This window comes from Oryx dammah, unplaced genomic scaffold, assembly GCF_014754425.2.
Source record: "Oryx dammah isolate SB20612 unplaced genomic scaffold, SCBI_Odam_1.1 HiC_scaffold_18, whole genome shotgun sequence".
Classification (NCBI taxonomy): domain Eukaryota; kingdom Metazoa; phylum Chordata; class Mammalia; order Artiodactyla; family Bovidae; genus Oryx; species Oryx dammah.
In genome coordinates, this window is record NW_024070202.1 from 113899567 (window position 1) to 113914570 (window position 15004).

The 15004-nt window shown below is 45.9% G+C and overlaps 1 protein-coding gene across 1 annotated transcript in view; it reads right to left on the reverse strand.

The window, feature by feature from the left end:
• The window catches only part of RHEB (Ras homolog, mTORC1 binding), a 52269-nt gene extending 38967 nt beyond the window's left edge, over positions 1–13302 (reverse strand). The window contains exon 1 of the mRNA XM_040260433.1: positions 12897–13302. Within this exon, the coding sequence (XP_040116367.1) occupies positions 12897–12948 (52 nt within the window). The 5' untranslated portion in view covers positions 12949–13302. The remainder of the gene's footprint in view (positions 1–12896) is intronic.
• Positions 13303–15004: the final 1702 nt, after the last annotated feature.

Below are 15004 nucleotides of genomic sequence, written 5' to 3' on the forward strand. Positions count from 1 at the left end.
GAAAATGAATCCAGGTCTCTCAGCCTGGATGCGCACAGATTTCTTCTGAAATGTAAACACACGACTTCACCTTTCCTTCAGCAGCCACCCCAGGGATGCTCTGCTCTAAACTCTTACACAGCTCTCCTCTGCAGTGAGGCGCTCCTGCTCCTGAGGGCACTCAGAGTCATACTCACTTCTAATTTCTCGTCAGCAGATGGATTAGAGGCTTGCTTCCCTGGTGGCTCAGATGATAAAGAATCTGCCTGCAATGTGGGAGACGTGGGTTCGATCCCTGGCTTGGGAATATCTCCTGGAGAAGCAAATGGCAACCCATTCCAGTATTCTTGCCTGGAGAATCCCCACGGACACAGGAGCCTGGTGGGCTACAGGGGGGTCGCAAAGATGGATTAGAAATCCCACAGAGCTTTCCCACTTCCATTCCTGCCATGGAGAGCCGTGTGGCACCACTGGTAAAGAACCCGACTGCCATGCTGGAGACCTAAGAGATGTGGGTTCAATCCCTGGGTCAGGAAGATCCCCTGGGGGAAGAAATGGCAACCCACTCCAGTATTCTTGCCTGGAGAATCCCATGGATTGAGAAGCCTGGCAGGCTGAAGTCCATGGGGTCACAAAGAGTCAGACACGACCGAAGCAACTTAGCACACATGTCCAGTCTGGCAAGGTCATTTTGAATCCTCCTCCATCTTGAATTCAGCTACCATGGTTGAATTTTGCCAGCTACGTTGTTTATTCACTCACTTAAATGAGGAACAAGACTAAAAAGAACCTGTATTTATAATATCTTCTCTTTAAATTCTGCAAGTGATTTAGATTTGAGAACGCACAAAATACTGGCCAGATGCATTTATACTCAAGACATACTAGTCCAAAAAAAGCATTTTCATGTCCTGAAACTATATGAACTATAAAAGCCAGTATTTTCATCTCCATGTTCACAAATTATTTACTATGCCATCATGGAGCTAACATTCAACTTTGAATCTTGCAAAAAGTAGGATCGTAACACGGCTTGTTAAAATATTTCTGTTTCAAAAGTCCTGGAGGAGTCTTTCTGCAAGCATGAAAGCACAACAAAAGGAAATATGGGGGAGGGGAGCAGGTAGGTAAGGGGGAACTCAATTCTATCATGGCCAGGACACCAACCAACCAAGGACACAGAGGAGTTAATTATACTGGTATCCTTAAATTGCCCTGCTCTCACTTGCCTACAAAGCACAGTACAAGATTTTCAGCATTTCTGTTCTAAACTAACACCAATTCAGACTTCAAATTCTGATGCCCTATGTGGAACTCTCTTTTGTCAGAAGCCCAATATATATTTAAAACTATTAAAACACTAAAATAGCATTCTGGGACCTTTGTGTTTCAAATATTAAATTATATTTCTAAATCAATCAGTAATTCATGTCAAAGGTACTCAACAGTCTGCATTTTGACAGTTATCAGTTTAAGACAGACTATGAGTACTCTAAGATTTAATTTGGTACTTCAAAATAAATTAGAACTAAGAATAAAGGTTCTCTCAACTGTGAGCACTAAAGATTTCATAATGCTTTATTTTGCACAATCACGTCCCAGAGGTCAGTTCTGATTTATTCAAGTGAACAAGTACAATCCACTCGTGGACAGTGTTAGAGTCATTAGCTCTCTTCCAGGCCCAAGCTAAGGGAAATGTTGCACCTTTCTGACTTCATAGTCACAGGCACAGATGCCATTTCATATTCTGTGATAAAGTTGCTGATATTTGGACTTGAAAACCATGTAATTAGCATATAGGTCTTGGCGGTGCTGCCACCAAGGCAATTCTTATTACTCTTTTGGGAGCTTCACTGGTACTAGGTTGAAAACCAAGCATTCACCCTAACTGCACAACCATCAGAGGCCAAGTCAACTGGTATTTAGACACCCTAACTCTCCCCAGGCTTCAGTAATTCACTGCATACCACACAGGAAAGCTGCCCTCCAGCTCCCTGCATAGCCAGCTCCTGCCTACCTTTCCAACCCTGCTTCCCCCTTCCACCTCGTGAAGCCCAGCCACCCCCACTTCCTTCCTTCTCAGCATGCCAAGCTCTTTCCCGGCTCACCAGCCTGGTCTCCTCCGATGCTGCAGGGCCTCTTCTGGAAGGCTCCTCTAAGACTGGTCACTGCACCCCCTTGAACAGGAGCGAGCAGCAGTCTAGCCAGATCCTGTGCACCATGGTTCTCCAAGTGCAGTCTGCACAGCGCTGGGAGTCCCCGGGGAACCTCTCAGGGGGCTCATAAGTCAAACTATTTCACAGTAAGTCCCCTACATACAAACTTTCAAAGATGAGAACATGCCCCTGAATGCCAGCTGTTGTACTGTACTTTTGTTACTTCTGTACTTTTCAAGGTACTCTAAGAGTAAAAATGCTGTTTTTATGTATTATTTGTGTGATGAGTATTATAAACCCAATACAGAGCAGTAGTGTATAGCCAACTGTGTTAGCTAGGCACCTAGGCCAACTTAAGAATGTTGGACTTAAGATAAGAATGGACTTAAGGGGCTTCCCTGATAGCTCAGCTGGTAAAGAATTCGCTTGCAACGCAGGAGACCCTGGTTCAATTCCTGGGTCGGGAAGATTCCCTAGAGAAGGGAACGGCTACCCCCTCCAGCATTCTGGCCTGGAGAATTCCATGTACAGAAGAGCCTGGCGGGCCACAGTCCATGGGGTTGCAAAAAGTCGGACACGACTGAGAGACTCTCACACACATGCAAGGATGTGCTCTCAGAATGGACCCTGTTCCTATGTAAACAATTCACTGTATAATCGGCCTTTTCCACTATGCTTTTGTGTGCATTAATGGTGCAAAACCAAAGGTGGTAAAACTGCTAACTTGGTGCCCCTTAGCACAAATGAAGACACTGGTCACAAACTGTAAAGGACAGTCATACATTCTTCACTACTATCATGCACGGTAAAAAAGGAGAAAACAAAAAAGGCCATTTTTACTTAACAGTGTCCTTGAGGAAGCAGTCAAAATAACTAATTGTCTTAAATCTTGACCTTTAATTCCACGTCTTTTGAATATTCTGCACACAGAATGGGATGTCTGCATATAGTGTGGGTGCTACACACTCAAGCACGGCGTCACCTGGGGAAAAAGCACTCGTGTGAGGGTGTGGGAAGAGGTCTGAAACAGGCAGCTTTGTCGTGGAATGCCATTTTCACCTGTAAGAACGACCAACAAGCTATTGCTGTTCCAGATGCGGGTCTTTGGCAGACACCTTCTTGGAAATGAAAGAAATGAGACTCTCATTTCAAGAAAAACTGGTAGCATTTTGCCAGCGATCAAACTTGAACTTTTCTCAATATTTAATTTTTCTGAGAAGATGGGTGGTGATATTACAAGATGTCATTTAAAGAAATAGTTGTATATTGAATGTGTTGAAATGTGGCAAGATCTGCAGAAGAGTGAACCAGTATTTCCAACTGACTGGATCTTAATGACCCAGATAACCATGGTGGTGTGATCACTCACCTAGAGCCAGACATCTTGGAGTGTGAAGTCAAATGGACCTTAGGAAGCATCACTATGAACAAACCTAGTGGAGGTGATGGAATTCCAGCTGAGCTAGTCCACATCCTGAAAGATGATGCTGTTGAAGTGCTACTCTCAACATGCCAGCAAATTTGGAAAACTCAGCAGTGGCCACAGGACTGGAAATGGTCAGTTTTCAATCCATCCCAAAGAATGGCAATGCCAAAGAATGTTCAAACTACTGTACAACTAACTGAGCTCATCTCACACGCTACCAAAGTAATGCTCAAAATCCTCCAAGCCAGGCGTCAATAGTATATGAACTGAGACGTTCCAGATGTTCAAGATGGATTTAGAAAAGGCAGAGGAACCAGAGATCAAACTGCCAACATCCGCTGGATCATGGAAAAGGAGAATTCCAGAAAAACATCTACTTCTGCTTTATTGACTATCCCAAAGCCTTTGATGTGTGGATCACAACTGTGGAAAATTCTTAAAGAGAGGGGAATACCAGACCACCTTACCTGCCTCCTGAGAAATCTGTGTGCAGGTCAAGAAGCAATAGTTAGAATCAGACGTGGAACAACAGACTGGTTCCAAATCAGGAAAGGAGTACGTCAAAGCTGTATATCGTCACCTTGCTTATTTACCTTATATGCAGAGTACATCATGAGAAATGCCGGGATGGATGAAGCACAAGCTGGAATCAAGATTGCTGAGAGAAATATCAATAACCTCAGATATGCAGATGACACCACCCTTATGGCAGAAAGCGAAGAGAAACTAAAGAACCTCTTGATGAAAGTAAAAGAGGGGAGTGAGAAAGCTGGCTTAAAACTCAACATTCAAAAAACTAAGATCATGGCATCTGGTCCCATCACTTTAAGGCAAATAGATGGGGAAACAATGGAAACAGAGAGAGACTTTATTTTCTTGGGCTCCAAATCACTGCAGATGCTGACTGCAGCCATGAAATTAAAAGACGCTTGCTCCTGGGAAGAAAAGCTAGGACCAACCTAGACAGCACATTAAAAAGCAGAGATGCTACTTTGCCTACAAAGGTCTGTCTAGTCAAAGCTATGGTTTTTCCAGTAGTCATGTATGGGTGTGAGAGTTAGACCATAAAGAAGGCTGAACGCCAAAGCACTGATGCTTTTGAACTGTGGTGCTGGAGAAGACTCTTGAGAGCCCTTTGGACTGCAAGGAGATCCAACCAGTCAATCCTAAAGGAAATCCATGCTGAAGATTCATTGGAATGATTGATATCGAAGCTAAAGCTCCAACACTTTGGTCACCTGATTTGAAGAGCTGACTCACTGGAAAAGACCTTGATGCTGGGAAAGACTGAAGGCAGGAGAAGGGGACAACAGAGGATGAGATGATTGGATGGCATCACTGACTTAATGGAAATGAGTTTGAGCAAGCTCTGGGAGATGGTGAAGAACAGAGAAGCCTGGTGTACTGCAGTCCATGGGGTCACAAGCCCACCAGGCTCAGTCCATGGAACTCTCCAGGCAGGTTGCCATTTCCTACTCCAGGGGATCTACTCGACTCAGGGATTGAACCCGTGTCTAGTGCATTGGCAGGAGAATTCATTACCACGGTGCCACCTGGGAAGCCTGAGTATCAGAGAACAGCCACAATCACCCAAAAAAGTATTGTATTAGTAATTTAATGTGGCAGTATTAAAATATTCCTCCGTTTCCCAAGTACCTATCTGGCAGGTTGGATTTCCCTTATATACTTTAATGGAAGGAACTCAGAAGCAGATAAGAGAATTCAAGTGTTTTTTAAACCAGGCGTTGAAGACACTTGCAAATTTATAAAACAAAGTCACACTTGCTTTTTTTTTTTTTTTGCAGAAACTGATAAGCCAGTCCTAAAATTCCTATGGCAATACGAGGGACTCAGAGAAGTTAATCTTGAAAAAGGATTAAGTTAGAGGGTTCACACTTCCCTATTTTGAAACTTACCATAAAAATACAGTAATCAAAATAGTATGATACTGGCACAAGGACCAACACACAGATCAAAGGAATAGTCCAGAAAAAAACATGTATTTATGATCACTGGGGTTTTTCTTTTTTGTAATTTACTATCTAATGTGAAATGAGTTTCTATTACCACCTTGTAACTCTTTTTTCAGAGGGAAGAGGGATGAAGGGGAGGGGCTTTCTTCTCCATTGCAAACAGTACTTCCATTTTGAGATGGATCACTTGGTTTTTGACTAGGATGTCTAGACAACCCAACTGAAGAAAGAGCAGTCTTTTAACAAAGGTAGTGGCACAATTTGCTATCTACATACAAAAGAATCAAGTTTTACTCCTATTTCCCACCACAAAATTTAGCTCTGAATAGATAACAGACTCAAATGTAAGAGATAAAAATTTAAAACATTTAGAAGAGAACATATTAGTAAATCTGTATTTTTGAACTAGGCAATGGTTTCTAAAATATGACACCAAAAGTACAAGTGACAAAATAAAAATATAAATAAAATGGACTTTGTCAAAATTGAGAACTTTTTGCTTCAAAGGAAGGCCACCTTCAAGAATGTGAAAAGAACCCACAGAATGGAAGAAATTATTTGCACCCTGTACATGACCCTTCACAAACTCATAAGGATGGCTAGTACAAGAAAGACGGATGAGCTAATTAGTGTTCAGTCACCAGAAGTGCCTGACTCTTTGCAACCCCACGGACTGCAGCATACCAGGCTTTCCCGCCCTCCACTATCTCCCAGAGTTTGCTCAAATTCATGTTCATGGGGCATAGTCAACGAAGCAGATGTTTTTCTGGAATCCCCTTGTTTTTCTCTATAATCCAACGGATGCTGGCAATGGTTCCTCTACCTTTTCCAAACCCAGCTTCAACATCTGGAAGTTCCTGGTTCACATAATGCTGAAACTGAGCTTGAAGGATTTTGAGCATTACCTTGCTACCATGTGAAATGAGCGCAATTGTAGGGTAGTTTGAACATTCTTCGGATTGCCCTTCTTTGGGATTGGAATGAAATTTGACCTTTTCCAATCCTATGGCCACTGCTGAGTTTTCCAAATTTGCTGGCACTTTAACAGCACCATCTTTCAGGAGATGAAATAACTCAGCTGGAATTCCATCACCTCCGCTAGCTTTGTTTGTAGTGATGCTTCCTAAGGCCCACTTGACTTCACATTCCAGGATGTCTGGCTCTGGGCGAGTGACCACACCATCATAGTTATCCAGGTCATCAAGGCCTTTTTTGTACAGTTCTCTGTGTATTCTTGCCACCTCTTCTTAATCTTTTCTGTCTCTGTTAGGTCCTTGATGTTTCTGTTCTTTATTTTTGCATCAAATGTTCCCTTGGTATCTGCAATTTTCTCGAAGAGATCTCGTCTTTCCCATTCTGCTGTTTTCCTCTATTTCTTTGCATTAAGAAGGCTTTCTTATCTCACCTTGCTATTCTCTGGAACTCTGCATTTAGTTAATTATTAGAGAAGTACACATCAAATTTACAATGAGGTATCATCCACACCCGTCAGAATGGACATCAAATCTACAAATAACAAATGCTGGAGAAGGTGTGGAGAAAACAAAAGCTTCTTACACTGTTGGTAGGAACGTAAGCTGGTGCAACCACTATGGAAAACAGCACGGAGGTTCCTTAAAAAACTAGAACTAGGGCTGCCACAGGATCCTGCAATCGCACTCGTGGGCATACACCCCCAAAGACAAAAACTCTAATTCAAAAGATACATGCACTCCAACGTTCACAGCAGCACTATTTACAATAGCATGGAAGCAATCTAAACGTCCACTAACAGATGAATGAAGAAGTTGTGATACACATATCCAGTGGAAAATTACTCAGCCATAAAAGAATGAAAAAATAGCATTTGCAGCAACATGGATGGACCTACAGATTATCACACTAAGTGAAGTTAAGCCGGACAAAGAAATGCAAGTACTCTAGGATATCATTACATGTGGAATCTTAAATACGACACAAATGAAGTTATTTATGAAACAGAAACAGACTCACAGACAAACTGACCATTAAAAAGGGTAAGGGTATGTGGGGAAGTGCTACAACTATGAGTCTGGGATTAGCAGGTTCAATTATACATTGAATATAAAATACTCAAGTTCCCACTGTATAGCACCCCTGGAGAAGGAAACGGCAAACCCCTCTGGTATTCTTGCCTTGAAAGTCCCATGCACAGAGGAGCCTGGCGGTCCATGGTCCATGGGGTCAAAGAGTTGGACACAACAGAGCGCGCACGCGCGCGCACACACACACACACTATATAGCACGAGGACCTATATTCAACAGCCTGTAATAAAACACAGTGGAAAAGAATATGGATATATAGGTATGTATAACTCAACGTTTGCTGTACACCAGAAACACACTGTAAGTCAACTATGAAAAGTGAAAGAAGTGAAGTCGCTCAGTCGTGTCCGACTGTGTGACCCCACAAACTGTAGCCCTTCAGGCTCCTCTGTCCATGCGAGTCTCCAGGCAAGAACACTGGAGTGGGTTGGCGTTCCCTTCTCCAGGGGATCTTCCCCACACAGGGACTGAATACAGGTCTCCTGCATTGCAGGCCACCAGGGAAGCCCTGTGAGTCAACTATACTTCAAGAAAAATTTTTTAAAAATTAAGATAATATATAAAAATTAAAGAAAAAGATAGATGATTAGAAGCGTTGGTGAGGATGTGGAGAAACTGAAACAGATTTCAATTGTTAGCTGGAATGTAAACTGGTTGAAAAACAGTTTGATAGTTCTTTAAAACTTTAAACGTACAATTACCATATGACCCAGCAATTACAATTATACTCCTAGAACTATTCCCAAAAGAAGGGAAAACATGTCTACACAAAAATTTCACATACAAAAAATATGTAACAGGAATGCTCCTAACAGCATTATCTATATTAGCCTAAATGTAGAAACAGCCCACACGCCCATCAGTTAATGAACGTACAAACAGAATGTGGTATATTCAAACAATGGATTATTATTTGGCAACCACAAGGAATGAATTACTGATAACCTGCTTCAACACGGATGAACCTGGGAAATACTTATGTTAAATGAAAAATGCTAGGCATGCAAGGCCATGTATAGGTGATTCCATTTATACGAAATGTCCAGAATAGGTAAATCTATAGAAAACAGAAAGATTAGCGATGCCAGGGGGTGAGGTGAGGAGAGGATGGGAGGGGACTGCTGCCGAGTACAGCGTTTCTTCTGGGGGGATGAAGGGAGGCACAGATTGCTGTAACTCACAGGGACATCACAGTAACATTAGATATAACAAAAAAAAGCAGATTTACAGATATACAGAACTAACGTTGAGAAGTAGGGAGAGGCAATACAGCAGCAGGAGATTAAGAGGTACAAACTATTATGTGCAAAATAAGCTCAATCCATTGTACAACAGGAGGAATATATAGGCAATATTTTATAGCAACTATAAACAGAGAATAGCCTTTAAAATTGTGAACCACTCTACTGTACACCTGTAACTTATATAAATATGATACATCAACTATACTTAAAAAAAAAACAAACCTAGGGAGTTCCCTGGTAGTACAGAGGTAAGAATCAACCTGGCCAACGCAGGGGACACAGGTTCAATCCTTAGCCAGGGAAGACTCCACATGCCATGGAGCAACTAAATCCGCAAGTCACAACTACTCAAGCCCAAGCACCTAGAGTCTGTGGTCCACAACAAGAGAAGCCCCTGCTCACTGCAACTAGAGAAAACACGCATCAAATGACAAGACCCTGCGCAGCCAAAAAAAGACAAAGTCTACGAATATTGTATTAAGCGCTGGAAAGTCAAAATTACAAATGCAAGCTCTGAATATTTCTTGTACAGAACGAACAGCACTGAAAGTAAAATTAATTTCAAGCTTCAGCACAAGGTGGTCACCACAGGACTATCCCCACCCACAAGTACACAACTTTGCAATGTTATGAAGCACGTGAACATACAATTTCACATACTAATACATTTTATACATGGCAAACAATCTCTAACTTTACAAGTCCTCAATGCCATGTGTTAGAAAAGGATACGGTAATTTAAAAATATACAGTAAATAAGCATACAATTGGATGGTATTCTATTGGGAACAAAGTTAATGATCTCTTTCCCTATGAAGTAGCCAAATCAAAAGATGCATGTTCTTTACTACCTAAAACATTTTGACAAGGAGGGTAATACTTTGAGATACTTTTACTGAAATGCCTTTTACCACACCACAGAGTTTTTTCATGTTCTCTCTTAAGATCTTTCATATTCCTTTGATCCCATCCTGTTTGTTAACCTCCGAGAGTAATACATGACAATCTTTTGATTGTTGTGGTCTAATGGTAAACTCGATTATCAAACCTCTCTGTATAACATTCCAGTGAAAAATATGCCAGATTTTATTTGAAGATAGTTGTTAACCTGACACTATAAATTTAGCCAGATTAAGTTTAATTACCTCCTATCACAGGACTACTCATTCAGTTACCTCCTATCACGGGACTACTCATTTGTATTAGAACAATGGACGTCAGGGAGCTGGCACATTTGGCTACCACCAAAACAGTTCATACAAAGCACTCCCTGCAAGCCAGCCTGCGCTACAGGTGACGTGTCCTTAAAAGCTTAACACTGTCAATAACAGGAAAGGTGCTTCAGGACCAAAAAAAAAAAGTTGTATAAATTATCTGAGAATTCCGTTTTTCTCACTGTTAAGTTTTTCCAGTGTTTTTAAAATAAATACAAAATTTGAACACCAAATAGTAAAACAGTCATTGCACTTCGTAGTTTCATCTGAAGGCAAACCGTCATGTCCAACTCTTTGCGACCCCATGGACTGTAGCCCACCAGGCCTCTCTGTCCATGGGATTCTCCAGGCAAGAATCCTGGAGTGGGTTGCCATTTCCTTCTCCAGGGGATCTTCCCGACCCAGGGATGGAACCTGGGTCTCCCGCATTGCAGGCAGACACTTTAACCTCTGAGCCACCAGGGAAGCCCAAACTTTTAAAATAAACTCACAATGACAAGTATTTTACGAGTTAAACTGGCACACGATATTTAGTCAAGAGAATATTCTAAGAAAGATGCGGTTTCAGGCTTAGACTTTTCCCACCAGTCAATATGACACTACAGTTTAGCATCACAGTAACACAACCTAGGAACTCAGGTACTCAGATTTCTCTCCCCTAGCATCATTGGCAAGCAGACAGGTCAGTGAACTCGAAGTCTGAGTTATTCTCTGAAGAGTGACTAGGATGTGGAATCAGGGAACGATCTCCGTTTCTGATGCTGGCAAAACAAAAAAGCCCACAAACTACAAAAAGTCCTGGTTCCTAACAAAGATAAACAACTGTAAAATCAAATGCAAAGACTGGTAGTCATTGAACCTGTGCAAAACACATTTTAATCATCACCACGTATGAAAATAAACACGGAGACAATGGAGCAGGGTTTAGCAACAGGAAGGCACAGAAAACAGAGACTGGACCTGCTCTGGGTGCCCCTGGAGGCTGATCCAGCGCAGTATTTTGTGAGCAGTGGCTTAAAATAAACGTGAAGTGAAGGCAAACGGGTGACGTGTCACCTCTGGGTCTTCAAGAGGATGGGATTAGAAGGCAGGTAAGACAAAATTGGTTTCAACTGGACCTGAAGAACTTCTTTAACAAAGTGATAAAATGGTAGACTAGATTACTGGCGACTGGAATCACCATCTCAAGAATTTCAAGGGGTAAATAAGCCAGGATGTTTGGGACATTCTCTTCAGTTGAAAGCAGGCAGCCCAGGTAATTCATGTCACCTGTAACTTGATTATTCAGACACTGGTACCTTTAACTAGTGGGAGATAGAGGAGATAGAACTCATTCAAGAGACAGGATATGTCCGAGTCCCACTCTTCACAATGCAGAGGAGGAAAAGAGAGAGAACAGAGAAGCAAAGGCTCTGAGATACAGACTGTCAATAAAGGTGGGGTGCAATGGTTCCATATGGGCATTCGGGGCTGTTAAGAGACTTGAAAAGCCTCCATCTGACGCCCGGTGACTTGACGGCTGCAGTTGTTAAGACTGTCACCTCTCCTCCCCCCACGATCACCGCCTCTCACAGGAGTTACCCCCAGGGCTCCTGGCGCCCCTTATCTGTACACAAGAGTCTCTCACCCTCTCATTTTGATACCGCCCCCCCCCCCCAGCACTTTGACAAAGAGAGGTAATAAAAGGATGAGTAAGCACGCCGCAGCTGATCTTGGTCAAAGAGCACAGACCCTGGCACCGACCGTGGAAAATGGGGGTGAAGAAGCAGAAGGGAAAGCGAAGTTGGGGAGTTCGGCCAATGAGCAGGCAGTTACCAGCTTTCCCAGGGCAGTTTGTGTCACCTCCTTCTGCAGTCATCACAGACTCCGAACCCCTGCCCTCACCACCCCCACCCCACTGTGGTCAAGTGCGCCCTTTTCCTTGGACAGCTACTTCTTAAAAACAACACAGAAAAAGTAATTTTTCCAGACTTCCGGTTGTCAAAGACAATAAAAACCTCACCCTGAAGCATGGTTAAGTTCAGTGGTTCTGTTTTCCCCCTCGTTTTCTGGCATCCCGTCCACCACCTCCCACCCCAGACCACCTCTGTTAGGGGTGGAAAATGCGACTGCCACTCTCAGTTTCAAATATATGTCAACCTTTGGCGGGGTGTGGGGAGGGGTACTTTTGAATTACTTCGACATTCTGGTTACAAGTATCTGACCTTATTTTTTCCTCCCCAAAGGAAAAAACAGGACATCAAGAGGCCAGAAATTTCCTTTTCTCTGCCCTCCTACTTCGGTCGCTGGCAGCATCTCGGGAGGCTTCCGAAGCGGGAGGTTGGGGCGGGGGTGGGGGGGTCTTTCGAGTTTCTTCCTAGGAAACTGGCCCTCAGCAGCCAACGTCCTCTGAGCTCCCGGGTTTGCTTGAAAATGTTCAAACTTCACAAGACACAAAAATTACGGCTAAGGAGCCACGTCCTTTGTTGAAGCCCCACGGGTTTTAATTTGGGGTGGAAAAGGCCACCAGCAACAATCACGGACTGCTCCCCGTGGGGGACAGGTGCGACTCTCGGGCTGTGGAGGGCCCTGCGGCGGGCGGCGCGGCGGCCAACCCGGCCCGGCCCGACCCGACCCGAGTGCCCGTTCGCCCGCGGCCTCTCACACGCGTCCCCCGCGCTGCCCCGCGGGCCCGGCCGCGCCGCCGGCCTCCGCTCCAAGATGGAGGTGGCGGCGACGGCGGGCTGCCGGTTACGAAACGCGCGGCCGCCACATGGCCGCGCCGGCCCCAAACTTGGCCGGGCCCCGGGCGAGGCTCGGGGCCCGAGGAGCGAGGAGGCCGCGCGGCGCCCGCCACTCACCCACAGACCGGTAGCCCAGGATCGCGATCTTCCGGGACTTGGACTGCGGCATCTTGGCGGCCTCCTCAGCCCCGGGTCAACCACATCAACCGCGGCGGCGGCGGCTCCTGCGCTGCGATCGGCGGCGGCCGCGCCGGGGCACAGCGGCATCCAGGGGCGGGGCGGGGCGGGCGGGCGCGGCTGCTTCAGCTCCTCGCTCGCGCGCCCAACCGCCCGGAACCGCCGCGCGGCCCCGCCCCCAAACACGCCCACGTGACCGCGCGACGCCGCAGGCGGCTCGCGTCAGCACCGCCCTCCCGCGGCCGCGGCCCCTTCCCCCAAACGCACGGGGTGTGCGTCGGGAGGTGTTTTACTTTAAAGGGAAAAAGAGGGGACGCCGAGATGCCCCTGGAAAAGTCACGACTAAAACTCGCTGCGTCATGACCCGCCCACTGTCTTCCGCCGCTTTTTAATGACGCCAGCTCTCCCCGAGCGCTGATTGGACAGTTCCCATCCGCCCGCGCGCTGACGCGACGGAAACTCCTTCTCCCATTGGGGGGGCGGGCGGTGAAGAGGCGGGCCCGGAGGCGGGGGCTGCTTGGCCCGGCAGCTAAAAATAAACGCCAACTAGGAGCGCGCGGCTCGGCGCCGGTGAAGTTTGGAGGCTTAGAACTTCGGAGGGGCTGGAGGCGGGTGGGAGGGGCGGAGAGAAGCTACCTCCCCAGGGATTGGCTAGATCGCAGGGAGGGGGCGGGGAGACGCGTGGGAGGTGCGGTGATTGGTGGGCCGCTGAGCGGTCCTTGAACTCGCGCCCGCTGAGCCCTTAAAAGGCACGAGGCGCGTGGCAGGTGCTTTGCTGGGCTGTTGGTTGGCTGGTATTTTCCTCGTGTGTGTTTTTTTTTGTTTTTGTTTTAAAATTGCTGCATTGGCTTTCGTGAGTCTAGGTTGGAGGATGTAGGTGATGACGAAGCATCAGCCATGGGTGAAGGACCATGGGAAGAATGGACTGTGCGTTCATTGAAAGTGTGAACGTGTTTCATGAAAAAAGCGTTCTCCTCAGTTCTCATGCATCTCCTCAGTTCCGGTCTTAACGCTGGCGTTTGCGGATCCCACACACCTCACGGGAAAGGAACGACGCCGGGTCGACGCAGGTTTAACTGTCAACGCCTGCATGGCTAATTGAGTAAGGCAGACTTAAAACACCCGCCGTTGTTGGCTGAGAACTCTCCAGAACCGTGCTTCCAGGGGGATTTAAGACCAGAGATCCGGCGCTCTGGCGTGGGCTGACTTCTCCGCTGAAGGGACTCTGCTGTATTTCCCTCCAAAGGTGCCCTGACAACCCCGTTTTCAGTGGTGCTGGTGAAGGGTGTCTGGGGGTAGCCCCAGTCTTGGAGTGCAGGGAGGGACGCCAGCTCGGGAGGCCTGGATCATGCGACAAGAAGGTGAAAACCCAGCCCAAGAAAACAGGATGCGATCAGAGCTTTCTATCATGCTAGGTATTCTTGTCCATGGAGGTTGCTGAAGAAGCAGATACCTGCTACTCGTACTGAAGTCCCTCTGTCGTCCTCGGGCTGTCTGGCAGTGTTGACCTGCCTGGTTAAGTGGGACCACCGCTCTCTGGTCATGGCTTCGCCCAGTGAGCACCGAGGAGAAGCCCCCAGAAAACAGCGGCAAGGGCAGGATTCTTGGGTTAGGAAGATTTAAGGTGAAAGTCCCTAGGACTGTCGCGGTGTTGGGTTTAGAACACTGACGTTGGGGCCGAATCCTTCCACTGCTCCCTGCTCACTGGAGAGTACTCGTGCACATTCAGGTCCTGGAGGGGGGCGTCTTACAGTTGAAGCCCCAGGCCACCAGCTGGACATGAGAAAACCTTTCAGGTTGTCTTTTTTGTTAATTGATTTTTGCATTCCACCCTGTAATTAGTTGAAATACTTAAACAATTCAGGCCTTAAAATGGACTCGCCAGGGAAATGTATAATTTTTGTCCTGTGAATTGGATCCCTCTCCTTCAGTAATTTTTCCAGGTGGCGTAGTGGTAAAGAATCTGCCTGTTGAGGCAAGAGACACTGGGTTCTGTCCCTGGGTCAGGAAGGTCCCTGGAGTAGGAGACGTCAACCCACTCCAGTATT